Source organism: Arachis hypogaea, chromosome 1 (assembly GCF_003086295.3).
Source record: "Arachis hypogaea cultivar Tifrunner chromosome 1, arahy.Tifrunner.gnm2.J5K5, whole genome shotgun sequence".
Classification (NCBI taxonomy): domain Eukaryota; kingdom Viridiplantae; phylum Streptophyta; class Magnoliopsida; order Fabales; family Fabaceae; genus Arachis; species Arachis hypogaea.
In genome coordinates, this window is record NC_092036.1 from 19,611,796 (window position 1) to 19,628,144 (window position 16,349).

At 34.6% G+C, this 16,349-nt stretch overlaps 1 protein-coding gene across 1 annotated transcript in view; it reads right to left on the minus strand.

Annotated features, from left to right (window-relative positions):
- LOC140180769 (serine/threonine-protein phosphatase 7 long form homolog) overlaps positions 1–16,349 on the minus strand; it is a 37,873-nt gene that overhangs the window by 573 nt on the left and 20,951 nt on the right. The window contains exons 2-4 of the mRNA XM_072222074.1: positions 831–887; positions 150–785; positions 9–83 (exon numbers count right to left, since the gene is read on the minus strand). Coding sequence (XP_072078175.1) covers positions 9–83; positions 150–785; positions 831–887 — 768 coding nt within the window. The remainder of the gene's footprint in view (positions 1–8; positions 84–149; positions 786–830; positions 888–16,349) is intronic.

Sequence of the window (16,349 nt, forward strand, 5' to 3'; positions counted from 1 at the left end):
AAACATACCTGGCCTTCCTGAAGTTCATCAAAGGCCTTCCTAAAGTGAGCTAGATTCAGATATCTATATCGTCGGTCACCATGCTCCCAATTACGTCACCTAATATGATATATTCAATTAGCTCAACTGAATCCTAAATATCAAGATACAGGTACATTGTAACGTAATATTATCTGTTTGCTAGTAGAAACTGTAGGGTTCCCTAGGAAGCAGCGATAGATATGCAATCGGATCCAAGCCCAACCGAGTAGAAGTGTTAGTGGACCATCGATTTTCTTACAGTCAAAATGAGATGCCCTGCATAACGCCCTGTAGAGGTGTGCTAGACATTCCGATCCCCAACTGTACTGTCCAATACTGCCAAAATCATGAAGCAATGGTAGAAACTTCCAGTGCACACCTGCCCCAGATTTATCCCCAAACAAGATCATCCTGATCAGCAATATAATATGGCACCTCACATACCTCTGTATACCGATTTTATCAGTCAACTCTAAATTTTCTTTTAGATCCCACAACCAGGTCAGTTTTATGCCGCTTCCTTTACAGTCCGACTTACGCGGTGCAACTCCAAATTGAAGCAAACACTCCGCCTCCAAGGCCTCAAAACTACTCATTGTCATCCCTGTGATTGGAAGACCGTCCGTCGGAAGACCAAGAAGTAGAGCCACATCTTCAAGAGTCACAGCACAGTCACCAATGGGAAAGTGAAACGTATGTGTGTCTGGGTGCCAACGTTCGATTAGAGCATTCACCAGTACTTTCTGGTATTGGACTACCCCAATCTGAGATGCATGATAAAAATCGGTAAGTCATAAATGCTCCTCCACCCTATCGTTGTACCGATCCAGAGGAACTGGGTGGTCACATGTCAACATTCTTAATTTCTACAAAAAACATAACAAATTATTAGTCAACTCATTAACAATTACTAACTTACTACTAAAAGATAATATTCATAACTAACTACTAATAATAATATTAACTAATACATAAATTCCTAATCAAAATTCTCAACACTATTACAACATCTACAATAATATTTAATATTAATTAGTCATTTACTATTATTTAAACATATTTTTCTCAATTATAAAAAATAATAACAATCAGTCTATGCTTAAATTCATTTTCTAACAACACTAATAACAATTAACTTGCTAACAATAATAATTATAATTAAAAAATTAAAATATTCTCAAAATAAAACTAACGTGCTTTAATAAAAATAACACTACTAATCATTCAGTACTAATAATTTCTCAAAATAACAATAACATTTAACTTCATCCGTAACAATTATAGTTAATAATTTTAAAAGGATTTCAAAAAATTTAACGTTCTTTTTCAAACATAATTATAATAAAAAATATTAAAAAATTTAAAAAAAATTACGTTCTTTATAAAAAATCCCAATAATTCTATTTACATTTTAAAATTCAACAACTAACAGGAATAATGATAATTAATTTTCTAAAAATAATATTCATAATTAAAATTAGTAAAAAAATTTAAAAAAAATCTTACAAATGTTGAAAAACACTAATAATAATTCTATTTATATTCCTAAATTGCATTTCTAACAACAATTATAATAATTAAATTTCTAACAATAATAATTATAAATATAAAATACTTAAAAAATTTTAAAAAAATTACATAGTCAGATGACTGAGATAATGTATAATATAAAACTCAGGTTGATCAACATCTTTAATTTTATTTTTCTTTGACATGTTGTTATTCTTTCTACCATGCAAAGCTGAGAAATGGAGAAACAAAGAAGAAGAAGGGTGAGAGTGAAGTTGAAAGTGAAATCTAAAAGTGATTATAATCGTATGTTGAGAGTGGGTTGCATGGGTCTTTGTTTGGTTTTAGGGCACCGTTCGGGGAGAAGTTACTACCGATGCATGTCCATGCCCCACCAAATCGGACCGTGCGTTTGGTGAAACGCAACTCGGACGGCCGTTTAGTGACCTAAAACTCGCAGGGTTCAAGTTGTGGTTCTCCTGACACTACAACACTGTAAAATACCTCCCTCCCCTATATCCGAGTCCAACACCACTCATGCTTCCATATGCAAATTAAAAAGCGTATTTCTTAGGTTGCAGTTAAGCTTAAGCAAATAAAATTGGAAGCCTATATCCCTATTATATATAAGTTAAATTCTAATGTATTTACAAAGTAAAATATTTTAGATAATCGCTTATTTATATTTAATTTTTTATAATTATCTACGTAATTAAAATTATATATTTTTTATTTTATTTTTTCAGTTATTTTATAAAATATGATCTTTTATTTATATGTTTTTAAGTAGTACTAAAAAATATGTGAAAAAATATATTTAATAATAAAATATTATACTTGAAAAAATTGAAAAATTTTAATTTTTATGTGATTAATATAAAATAAATTATATTTATTGATATATCATTATATAATTAAATATACATATACAATTTTTAAGTCTCTCGTTGTCCTTTTTTGACATATTAGTATTTCAAATTTCATAACCATTGAAATTTATATTAAATCATTTATACGGTTCAGATTGGGTTGGTAACATTCGTGTGAGCATGCAATTTAGAAAGTTCACAAAACACCTATAACTTGGTTTTTTCTTTTTCCAGTTTAAATTGGTTCAAAATTCCATATTTGTACAGCTTGTACTTGCATTGGAAAATTTTCATCCTTTTTTTTTCCAAGCCATATGCTAGAGCAAACTGAGTCATACTAACTACTAAGTTTAAAGTGACTTTTTTAATAATCCTTTTATATGTGTTAGAACTAAATAAAAATAAATATGCAACTAGTATAAAAATAAAAAAAATTCTATAATTTGAACAATTAATTAATATTCCATTTTGATAAATTATTTATTGATTTTTAGTTATATTAAAAAATATATTGTAACTCTCAAAATAATTATCAAGTATAGATATTTTTAAAATAACTATCAATTATATATAATTTATTAAATATATAAATTAACAAGAATAATTTATTAAATGCTATTAAAAATGTAACACTATAATAATAATAATAATAATAATAATAATAATAATAATAATAATAATAATAATAATAATAATAATAATAATAATAGTTATTTTTCATCATCCTATTATTTGGAATAAAAAATTAAGTACAAAAGATTTTTTTAAAGATAACATCCTATTTAACATTATTTAATTTTTTATACATATATAAGTTAAAGCAAAGAAGATAAATAATATAATAAAAAAAATTTTCATTAGTAAAAAAATGAATTTTATTTTGAGATCATTGCTAAGTAGTATCATATATATTCTTATTAGTAACTACATAAAATTAACTAGTCTATGATTTTAATTCTCTTATTTTTGCTATATAATTTTATATTTTAATATATAAAAATTAAAATTACTTATATTTAAAATAAATTTATGTATAGTTCTTTAATTTTGTAATATATACATGATGAATTATTGGCTAGTGTTGATTTAAATGAAAGAAAAAATAAAAAAAATACCGATCACCTAACATGAGAGATCATTAAATAATTGTGGTGCATTCTATGTCACAGTATAGAGGTTCCTTTATGTGAGTAGAAGAAGAAAAGAATAGAAGAAAAAAATTCGAACACAGAGAGAGAAGAGAAGAGGGTTCGAATTATGAGTAGAAGAGAAGTGTTAGTAGATAAATAAATAAATAGAAGGAGATGGGAGAGAGAGAGAATTCGAATATTGTTTTTGAAAAATGGTTAGTGATTTTCGAAAATTAAGAGAAGAAATAAAATTAAATTTAAAATTTGAAACAATTAGTTAATTAAAAGAATTTTAAAAAAGAGAGAGGTGATTTTCGAAAATTAGAGAGAGAAAATTAGTTAGGTGGTTTTGAAAAAGATAAGAATTTTAAAACAAACAAAAAGTCAATTAGTTAGTTGAAAAAGATTTAAAAATCAATTTTGAAAAGATAAGAAGTTAGAAAATATTTTTGAAATCAAATTTTCAAAAAAGATATGATTTGAAAAAGATATGTTTGAAAAGATATGATTGAAAAGATATGATTAAAAAGATATGATTAAAATTTATTTTGAAAAAGATTTGAAAAAGAAATTTAGAAAGATTTGATTTTTAAAATTAAAATTGATTACTTGACTAACAAGAAACTAAAAGATATGATTATAGAATTTAAAGATTGAACATTTTTTAACAAGAAAGTAACAAACTTCAAATTTTTTAATCAATCACATTAATTGTTAATAAAATTTTTGAAAATTATGAAATAAAATTAAGAAAAAGATTTTGAAAATTAATTTTTAAAATTTTCGAAAATATTAAGAAAAAAAAAGAAAAAATTTGATTTTTGAAAAATATTTGAAAAGATAAGATTTTTAAAAATGAAATCTTGACTTGACTTACAAGAAACAACTAATTTTAAAATTTTTTGACTAAGTCAACCCAAAATTTTGAAATTTATGAGAGAAATAAGGGAAAGATTTTTTTTTGAATTTTTAACGAAGAGAGAGAAAAACACAAATATGACCCAAAATATGAAAATTTTGGATCAAAACCAATGATGCATGTAAGAACACTATGAATGTCAAGATGAACACCAAGAACACTTTAAAGATCATGATGAATATCAGGAACTTATTTTTGAAAAATTTTCAAGAAAAGAAAAACATGCAAGACACCAAACTTAAAAATTTTCAATGCTTAGACACTATGGATAAAAAAATGCATATGAAAAACAACAAAAGACACAAACCAAGAAAAATTAAAGATCAAACAAAAAGACTTGTCAAGAACAACTTGAAGATTATGAAGAATGCAATGCATGAATTTTTCGAAAATTTTTAGAAAATTAAAAATATGCACTTGATACCAAACTTAAAATTTGACTCAAGACTCAAACAAGAAACACAAAATAATTTTGGTTTTTATGATTTTATTAATTTTTTTGGATTTTTTTTGAAAATTATTTTTAGAAAAACGAAAATGAAGAAAAATTTTGAAAGATTTTTGAAAATTTTTTGAAAATAAAATAAAGGTTGAAATAAGAAGAAAATTACCTAATCTGAGCAACAAGATGAACTGTCAGTTGTCCAAACTCGAACAATCCCCGGTAACGGCGCCAAAAACTTGGTGCACGAAATTGTGATACACAATGGCGCCAACAACTTGGTACGCACAATTGTAATCTCAACTCTTTTTCACAACTTCGCACAACTAACCAGTAAGTGCACTGGGTCGTCCAAGTAATAAACCTTATGTGAGTAAGGGTCGATCCAACGAAGATTGTCGGCTTGAAGCAAGCTATGGTCACCTTGTAAATCTCAGTCAGGCGGGTTCAAATGGTTATGAAGTTTTAAAAATTTAAAAGATAAATAAACATAAAATAAAGATAGAGATACTTATGCAATTCATTGGTGGAAATTTCAGTTAAGTGTATGGAGATGCTTTATCCCTTCTGAATCTTTGCTTTCCTACTGTCTTCATCCAATCCTTCACACTCTTTTCCATGACAAGCTGTATGTAGGGGATTACCGTTGTCAATGGCTACCGTCCATCCACTCAGTGAAAATGGTCCAGCTACGGGTTACGTAGGGCCAAGCATGAATTGAATAGAAAAATAATAGTACTTTGCATTAATACTTGAGGAACAGCAGAGCTCCACACCTTAATATATGGTGTGTAGAAAATCCACCGTTGAAAATACATAAGTGATAATGGTCCAGGCATGGCCGAATGGCCAGCCTCCATAAAAGTCTAAGATAGCATAAAAACTGATCAAAGATCTGGTCACAGACCCTTAATACAATAGTAAAAAGTTCTATTTATACTAAACTAGTTACTAGGGTTACAGAAATGAGTAAATGATGCAGAAATCCACTTATGGGTTCACTTGGTGTGTGCTTGGGCTGAGCATGGAAGCTTTCACGTGTAGAGGTCTTCCTTGGAGTTAAACGCCAGTTTGTAACTTGTTTCTGACGTTTAACTCTGCTTTGCAACTTGTTTCTGGCGTTTAACGCTCGAATAAGGCAGAAAGCTGGCGTTAAATGCAAGTTTGCGTCGTCTAAACTTGGGCAAAGTATGGACTATTATATATTGCTAGAAAGCCATGGATGTCTACTTTCCAACGCAGTTAAGAACGCACCATTTGGACTCCTGTAGCTCCAAAAATTCCATTTTGAGTTTGGGGAGGTCAGAATCCATCAGCATCAGCAGTCCTTTGTCAGCCTCTGAATCCGATTTTTGCTCAGGTCCCTCAATTTCAGCCAGAAAATATCTGAAATCACAAAAAAATACACAAACTCATAGTAAAGTCCAGAAATGTGAATTTTGCTTAAAAACTAACAAAAATATACTAAAAACTAACTAAATCATACTAAAACTATGTAAAAACAATGCCAAAAAGTGTATAAATTATCCGCTCATCACAACACCAAACTTAAATTGTTGCTTGTCCCCAAACAACTGAAACAAAATAGGATAAAAAGAAGAGAATATACAATGAATCTCACAATATCAATGAAACTTAGTCCTAATTAGATGAGCGGGGCTAGTGGCTTTTTGCTTCTGAACAGTTTTGGCATCTCACTTTTTCCTTTGAAGTTCAGAATGATTGGCTTCTATAGGAACTCAAAATTTTAGATAGTGTTATTGATTCTCCTAGTTCAGTATGTTGATTCTTGAACACAGCTACTTTATGAGTCTTGGCCATGGCCCTAAGCACTTTATTTTCCAGTATTACCACTGGATACATAAATGCCACAGACACATAACTGAGTGAACATTTTCAGATTATGACTCAGCTTTGCTAAAGTCCCCAGTTAGAGGTGTCCAGAGTTCTTTAGCACACTCTTTTTGCTTTGGATCATGACTTTAACCACTCAGTCTCAAGCTTTTCACTTGGACCTTCATGACACAAGCACATGGTTAGGGACAACTTGATTTAGCCGCTTAGGCCTGGATTTTATTTCCTTGGGCCCTCCTATCCATTAATGCTCAAAGCCTTGGATCCTTTTTACCATTGCCTTTTGGTTTAAAGGGCTATTGGCTTTTTCTGCTTGCTTTTTCTTTTTCTTTCTTTTTCTCTCTTTTTTTTCACCATTTTTTTCGCAAGCCTTGTTATTCACTGCTTTTTCTTGCTTCAAGAATTAATTTCATGATTTTTCAAATTATCAATAACATGTCTCTTTGTTCATCATTCTTTTAAGAGCCAACAATTTTAACATTCATAAAAAACAAGATAAAAAATATGCACTGTTCAAGCATTCATTCAGAAAACAAAAAGTATTGTCACCACATCAAAATAATTAAACTAATTTCAAGATAAAATTTGAAATCCAAGTACTTCTTATTCTTTTGTAATTAGGCACATTTTTCATTTAAGAGAGGTGAAGAATTCATGGAATTATTCATAGCTTTAGGACATAGACACTAGACACTAATGATCATGTAATAAAGACACGAAACATAGCCAGACATGAAGCTCAAAAACCGAAAACAGAAAAATAAATAGACAAGGAAATTAAGGAATGAGTCCACCTTAGTGTGGGTGGCGTCTTCCTCTTGAAGAACCAATGGAACGCCTAAGCTCCTCTATGTCTCTTCCTTGCCTTTGTTGCTCCTCCCTCATAGCTCTTTGATCTTCTCTAATCTCATGGAAAATGATGGAGTGCTCTTGGTGCTCCATCCTTAGTTGGTCCATGTTGTAACTCAAGCCTTCCAAGAAGGTGTTGAGTTGCTCCCAATAGTTGTGTGAAGGAAATTGCATCCTTTGAGGTATCTCAGGGTATTCTTGATGAGGATCCTCCTCATGCTCTTGTTGAGGTCTGATGCGTGAGCATCTTGTCCATCTTTTCCTAGTAAATTTGCACTTAAATTGTTGAGTTTAATTAAGAATTAATTATATTTTAGCCACTATGGATGCTGTTTTGAGTCTTGGGTAATTTTATTTATTTCAGGTAGCATTCGGCGGAATTTGATGAAGTTTCTACAGCACAAGAATCAAAGGAGATGGTTGCGAGGAGCGATGTGCACGCATGCCTGACGCGTGCACGTGATCTGGAAGTATCCATGGTGACGCGTACGCGAGACTGACGCACACGCGTGAATTGAAGATTCGCTCAGCGACGCGTCCGCGTGACTTGCGAGGAAGACCAGCGACGCGTACGCATGACTGACGCGTTCGCGTGACGTGCGCGATCTGCAGAATTTACAGAAATCACTGGCGTGGATTTTGGGCCATGTTTTGACCCAGTTTTCAGCCCAGAAAACACATATTAGAAGCTGCAGAATGGACAAATCAAGTGGTCCCCACCCATCAGCGAAAGATTTGTTAATTAATTCGAATTTAAATTCAAATCTTATTTTTAGGAAAAGATATTATTATTATTTTTAGATAATTAGATTTTAAATTTATTAGGATTGAGTTATAAATAGAAACTCTGTACATTTAGACACATATTACATTGTTACCAGAACCCTTATTTTTCCTCTCTGAACCATGAGCAACTAATCCTTCATTGTTAATGTTAGGAGCTCTGTCTATTTTCATGGATTGATTCGTTTGATATTTTTAATTTAATTCATGTCTTGATTTATATTTCAATAATTATTTTTGTTCTTTATTTTATTAATATGGGTGGAACGAAAGTATGACCCATGTTCTAATTGAGTTCTTGTAAAACTTAGAAAAGCTCTTTACTTGAACAACAGCTTGAAAACATATTATACTGAATTTCCAATTGTTTGTATTTAACGGGATACGTGACATATAATCCCCTTATTTGTGGATAATTAGGATTCTTTTGGCATATAAACTAGAATTTGATCATCACCCTCTAATTGGAATTAATTGACCAAGGAATTGGCAATTATGAATTTTAGAGGAGACTATGAAGGTTTAAGGAATTAGGGCCTAGTCACGTATAGTTTGCCATGAAATTAAATCTTGCATGATTAAATTAATTAGTAATAAAAGTTAATCCGGAAAATAGATAACTCTGAAATCTTAACTGCTTTCTCAATACTTTATTCTCAACTTATTTATCTGCCTGTTTTTAATATTCCAAACTTGCTGTTTAATGCTCTTTGAATATCTCAAAACCATTTTCTGTTTGCCTAACTAAGTTAATCCTATCAAACACTATTATTGCTTGATCCATCAATCCTCGTGGGATCGACCCTTACTCACGTAAGGTATTACTTGGTACGACTCGGTGCACTTGCCAGTAAGTAGTGTGGGTTGTAAAATACCGCACCAAGTTTTTGGCACCGTTGCCGGGGATTGATAGTGATTAACAACTATCAGTTGTTTGATTTCTTAGATTAGGCATTTTAATTTTAATTTTTAAAAATCTATTTAAAAAAAAGTATTTCGAAAAATAATTTTCTTTTTTTAATAAATAGCACCAATATTTTTCTTAATTTCTGAAATTAAGTTTGGTGTTGTGATTTATTATTTAGTATTTTTATTTTATTTTTTTACACAGATTACCTCGCTGGAAATTCTCTGCACTCTGACGTAGAGATTCCCATTCTTTCTTATTTTATGGTTGTTTATGCGCAGGAACAGAGACAAAGAACATCTCTTCGACTTTGATCCCGAACCTGAAAGGTCTTTCAGGTGGCGTTTACAACAAGCAAGACTTTACAAGGCTGCAGAATCCACTATGGATCCAAATAATACTGATAATGTCAATGGGGCAAACCTTAATGGGAATGAGCAACAGAGGAGAGTGCTTGGCTCTTACTCTTCTCCTACTGCAGATCTCTATGGAAAAAGCATCGTGGTGCATCCTATTGCTGCGAATAACTTTGAGTTGAAGCCTCAACTGGTCACTCTAGTGCAACAAAACTGCCAGTACCATGGTCTTCCCCACGAAGACCCAAGTAAGTTTATTTCTAGTTTTTTGCAAATTTGTGATACTGTGAAGACAAATGGAGTAAACCCAGATGTGTACAAACTCATGCTCTTCCCGTTTGTTCTGAGGGATGGAGCAAAGCTATGGCTAGATTCCCAACCCAAGGAAAGTCTGGATACTTGGAACAAGGTGGTTACTGAGTTTCTCACAAAATTTTTCCACCAAAGAAGCTGACTAAGCTTAGGATGGAGGTTCAGACCTTCAGGCAGAAGGATGGTGAGAATCTGTCTAAAGCTTAGGAGAGATACAAGCTACTGACTAGGCAAAGCCCTCTGGACATGTTCTCCAAATGGACTCAACTAGACATCTTTTATGAAGGCTTGGGTGAAATGTCCAAAATGTGCCTAGATAATTCTGCAGGAGGTTCATTGCACAAGAAGAAGACACCAGAGGAAACTATTGAGCTTATTGAATTGGTTGCTAGCAACCAATATTTATACTCATCTAACAGGAATCCTGTGAACTCTGAGGCTCCTCAGAAGAAGGGTGTCATAGAAGTGGAAGCTCTTAATGCTATTCTTGCTCAGAATAAGCTTATGTCTCAGCAAATAAATCTGCTTACTCAACACATGGGTAGCATGCAAGCCTCAGCTATCAACACCTAAAATCCACCTCAAGAGATCTCTTACGACATGGCAGGACACTTAGTGTAGAATGACAACTATGATTATGCTCAATCCTCTTCTGAACAAGTTAATTATATGGGAAGCGGTTCTAGAAATCCCAATCATGACCCCCTATTCTCAAACATACAATCAAGGATGGAGAAATCACCCAAACATTGGGTGGAGGAACCAATCTCAGAGACCTTAGAATTTCAACAATAACTCTCAGGGTGGTTTCCAACATAACAGCTACAATAACCGCCAATCTCAGCCTCAGCAGGCTAACTCTAAATCCAAGGAAGATTCTAATTGGGAGATGATGAGGAGTTTTATGCAAGAAACCAGAGCCTCTATTAGAAACTTGGAAGTGCAAATGGGCCAACTGAGCAAGTAAATACCTGAGAGGTCTGCAAACACATTTCCAAGTGATACATTGGTGAACCCAAGAGAAGACTGCAAGGTTATTCAATTGAGAAGTGGTAAAACAGTTGGCTCTAAGACAAGGGCCAATGAAGAGCTAGTTGAAAAGAAAGCTCCAGAGGAGAAAAAGGAAGAAGTGGAGCACGCCCCTCCAAAGCGTGCAGACAACTCATTCCATGACTCTCTAGACACCTATCCTACATTGCCAAAGGCTCCTGAATACATGCCAAAAATGCCATATCCTCAGAGACTTCAGAAGGCCTCCAAAGAAAAGCAGTTCTCTAAATTTTTAGATGTCTTCAAGAAGCTATAGATCAACATTTCCTTTGTAGAGGCTCTGGATCAAATGCCTCTCTATGCTAAATTTATGAAAGAATTGTTGACCTACAAGAGGAACTGGAAGGAACAAGAAACAGTGGTGTTAACCAAGGAATGCAGTGCCATTATCCAACACAACCTTCCTGAGAAGATGCCAGACCTAGGGAGCTTTGTAATTCCTTGCACCATTGGGGATGTCACCATTCAGAGAGCTTTATGTGACCTTGGAGCCAGCATCAATCTCATGCCACTTTCAGTGATGAAAAAGCTTCAAATTGAGGAGGTAAAACCCACTTATATTTCTCTTCAACTTGCTGATCTTTCTATTAAATTACCTGTGGGTGTTGTTGAGGATTTACTTGTTAAAGTAGGACCATTCATCTTTTCTGTTGATTTTGTTATATTAGATATGGAAGAGGAGGTAAAATCCTCTATTATACTTGGTAGATCCTTTTTAGCTACAGGTAGAGCTCTGATTGATGTACAAAATGGTGAATTAACCCTGAGGATCAATGAGGAACATGTGGTCCTTCATGTTTTTGAAGCTCTCAAGCACCCTAATGATTCTGAAGGGTGTATGAAAATAGATATTATTGAACCACTCGTTCAAGAGGTACTAAAAGCTGAGGTGCTTGATCCTATCTCTGAGTATAAAGTAGTTGAAATTGATAATTCACCACCCCAGAAGGCTATGGTTCACACGCCTAAAGCAGAAGAGGAAGCCCCCAAGCTTGAGCTCAAATCCTTACCCGCTTCTCTGAAATATGTGTTCTTGGGTGAGAATGACTCATATCTAGTAATTATAAGCTCTTCCCTGAAGCCTAAAGAGGAAGATGCACTTATTGCAGTGCTCAAGAGTCATAAAACAGCTCTTGGGTGGACCATTAGTGACTTGAAGGGGATTAGTCCAACCAAGTGTATGCACAAGATCCTCCTTAAAGATGATGCTAAACCAGTTGTGCAACCACAAAAGAGACTCAATCCAATCATGAAAGAGGTGGTCCAAAAAGAGGTAATAAAACTATGGGAAGCAGGAATTATTTATCCTATTTCTGACAATCCTTGGGTAAGTCCTGTGCAGGTAGTTCCCAAGAAAGGAGGGATGACAATGATCAAGAATGAAAAGAATGAGCTTATTCCCACAAGAACCGTCACGGGATGGAGAATGTGTATAGACTATAGGAGGCTCAACACTGCTACAAGGAAGGATCATTTTCCCCTGCCTTTCATTGATCAGATGCTTGAGAGGTTAGCTGGTCATCTATTTTACTGTTTTCTAGATGAATATTCTGGATATAATCAAATTGCAGTGGACCCTCAAGATCAGGAGAAGACATCATTCACATGCCCCTTTGGATTATTTGCCTACAGAAGAATGCCTTTTGGACTTTGCAATACTCCAGCAACTTTTCAGAGGTGTATGCTTTTAATTTTTTCTGATATGGTTGAAAAGTTTATTGAGGTATTTATGGATGACTTTTCTATTTTTGGTAATTCTTTTGAATCCTGCCTTAAGCATTTATCTCTTGTCTTGAAACGGTGTCAAGAATCAAACCTTGTTTTAAATTGAGAAAAATACCATTTTATGGTTATAGAAGGTATTGTTCTTGGACACCGAATTTCAAGTAAGGGGATTGAGGTTGATAGAGCAAAGGTGGAAGTAATTAAAAAATTACCACTACCAACTAATGTTAAGGCAATCAGAAGTTTCTTGGGTCATGCAGGATTTTATAGAAGATTTATAAAGGATATCTCTAAAATTGCTAAACCTCTAAGCAACTTCTTGGTTGCTAATGTTCCTTTTGTCTTTGATTCTGATTGTTTGCATGCTTTTGAAACTCTAAAAGCAAACCTTACCTTTGCTCCCATTATAGCTCCCCCTGACCGGGATCTACCATTTGAATTAATGTGTGATGCTAGTGATTTTACTATAGGAGCTGTTTTAGGACAGAGGCATGGTAAGCTTGTACATGTCATTTACTATGTTAGTCGTGTGTTAAATGATGCCTAAAAGAATTACACAACTACAGAAAAGAAATTATTAGCTATTGTGTATGCTGTTGATAAGTTTAGGTCCTATTTACTTGGTTCTAAGGTTATTATTTATACTGATCATGCTGCTTTGAAGTATCCTCTAACCAAACAGGATTCTAAACCAAGATTAATCAGATGGGTGTTGCTCCTTCAAGAGTTTGATATTGAGATAAAAGACAGAAAAAAGGTCAGAGAATCAAGTAGCTGATCATCTCTCCAGAATTGAGCCAGAAGCAGGAGTACAACCACCCACAACTGTGACTGAGACGTTCCCGGATGAGCAATTATTCCTCATTCAGCAGGCACCATAGTTTGCAGACATTACAAATTATAAGGCCATGAATTTTATCCCAAGGGAGTACAGTAGGCAACAGGTGAAGAAGCTACTGACTGATGCAAAGTACTACATTTGGGAAGAACCATACCTTTTTAAAAGGTGCTCAGATGGAATAATCCAGAGATGTGTCCCGGATGAGGAAAAGCAACAGATTCTTTGGCACTGTCATGGGTCTGATTATGGAGGCCACTTTGGTGGTGAAAGGACAGCTACAAAAGTCTTTCAGAGCGGGTTTTACTGGCCGACTCTTTTCAGGGATTCAAGAGCATTTGTGAAGCACTGTGGTAGATGTAAAAAAGCTGCAAATCTTCTTGCCAACCATGAAATGCCACAGCAGGAAATTCTTGAGGTTGAGTTGTTTGATGTGTGGGGTATTGATTTCATGGGACATTTTCCACCCTCACATTCAAACAACTATATTCTAGTGGCAGTTGACTATGTGTCCAAGTGGGTGGAAGCTATGGCTTTGCCCACCAATGATGCCAAAGTGGTAATGGGTTTTCTTCAGAGATATATCTTTAGCCGGTTTGGTGTCCCAAGGACACTCATTAGTGATGGAGGAAGCCATTTCTGCAACAGACAACTGGACTCTCTTTTGCTGAGATATGGAGTCCGTCATAAAGTGGCAACTCCCTATCACCCTCAGACAAGTGGACAGGTTGAAGTTTCCAACAGGGAACTTAAGAGGATTCTAGAGAAGACCGTCAGTATTTCCAAAAAGGACTAGTCTAGGAAGCTTGATGATGCTCTCTGGGCATACCGGACAGCATACAAGACTCCCATTGGCATGTTTCCTTATCAGTTGGTCTATGGCAAAGCCTGTCACTTGTCAGTTGAGTTGGAGCATAAAGCTTACTGGGCAATCAGGTATCTGAATCTTGATTTGGAAGCTGCAGGAATCAAGCGAATGCTTCAGTTGAATGAGCTTGATGAATTCAGATATTCAGCCTATGAGAATGCCAAGCTCTATAAGGAAAGAACTAAGCTACTTCATGACAAAAAGATTGCCATCAGAGTCTTTGAGCCAGGACAAAGAGTGCTTCTATATAATTCAAGGCTCAAATTCTTTCCCGGGAAGCTGAAATCCCGATGGTCAGGACCGTTTGTGGTTATCAGAGCTTCACCGTATGGTCATGTGGAAATACAAGAAGAGAATTTTGACAGAAAATTTACAATGAATGGCCAGAGGTTGAAGCACTATCTTGGAGGCGAGATTGATCGCCAGAGGTCCATTCATGTGATGAACTAGCAGAGCTGACCGTCAAGCTAGTGACGTTAAAGAAGCGCTTGTCGGGAGGCAACCCGATAAATTCGTATCCTTAGCTATTTTTCGTAGTAGTAGTTTTCTTAGTTATTTTATTGAGTTCTTACTAATTTTCTGATCATGCAGCCATTTTATCACAGAAATCGAACACCTCAAGCTAAAAAATCAAAAAAAAAGAAAAAGAAAAAGAAAAAGAGAGCACACGACGTGAATGCGTCAATCATGTGTGCGTGAAAAAACAATAATCGACAGAGAGTTGTGCAGGAATGGTGCTAGACTCATGCTTGGCACACAAACATGATCATGCGTACGCGTATCCCACGCGTGTGCGTCGTTTGCACTTATCGCCATCCACGCGTGCGCGTCACTGACTCATACGCGTGACCTGCAAAATTGACGTAAAGGAGTGTTTGACAGAGAGTTGCGCTGGCTTGGGGCAAGAAGTGTGCTAAAAGCACAAGTTAGAGGATGCGGACGCGTGACTGACGCGTTCACGTCAGTTGCACATATGGCCATCCACGCAAGCGCGTGCACGACGCGAACGCGTCGTATGAAAAATTGGCTCCCAAGCCATGTGAACAGAGAGTCGCGTGGGCGCGCGGCTGGCTTCGGGCAAATCGCACAAAATCCAGAGCACGCAGACGCGTGCCTGACACTAACGCGTCATTATGAAGAATGCGCGACCCACGCGTACGCGTGTCGTACGCGTACGCGTCGCTTGCGCCGCCCTGTTTTCTTTCTCTCTCTCTCCCAATCCTAATTCTCTCTTATTCTTTTATCCTTTTATTTTTCTCTCGTCATAATCTTCGTCTCTTCTATTTTCAGTTCTTCTTTGCTTGAGAACAGGCAAACCTTTAAGTTTGGTGTTGTTGGACGCTGCACTTACTGGTTTTCTAGCACAAAAGGGAGGCGAATCATCTTCATTGAGGAGCACAACCTGAAGTATAAAGCGACCGCTAGGATAACTAAGGTGGTTGAGTTCCTTTCATTTTTTTCCTCTCCTCTTTTTCTATGTTATGTTCTGGCTTTCTGCTATTTTGCTTTGATTGTTGCATGATCCTTTATTAGTTAGAATCTTAGGACTAGTTTAGTTTTCTTTTAATTACTTTAATGCTGAAAAGATGTTTCATGTACCACTCACTGAACTTGAATCTAAAAAGAAAAGAAAAAGAAGAAGTGATATATTGCATGAGAAATTGAGATAATTTTAAGAATAGTCTGAATTACTTAAAGGTGGTGGTATTTTCTGTGATTTTTGAATGCATGATATGAACAATGCATATTTGAATTTGAATAAAGGGATGTTAATGTATAAGGAACATGAATTTAGAAAATTATTATGACTTCTCTAAAATTTAGAAAAATTTAATCCTTGAAGCAAAAGAAATAGCAATATATATATATATATATATATATATATATATATATATATATATATATATATATATATAA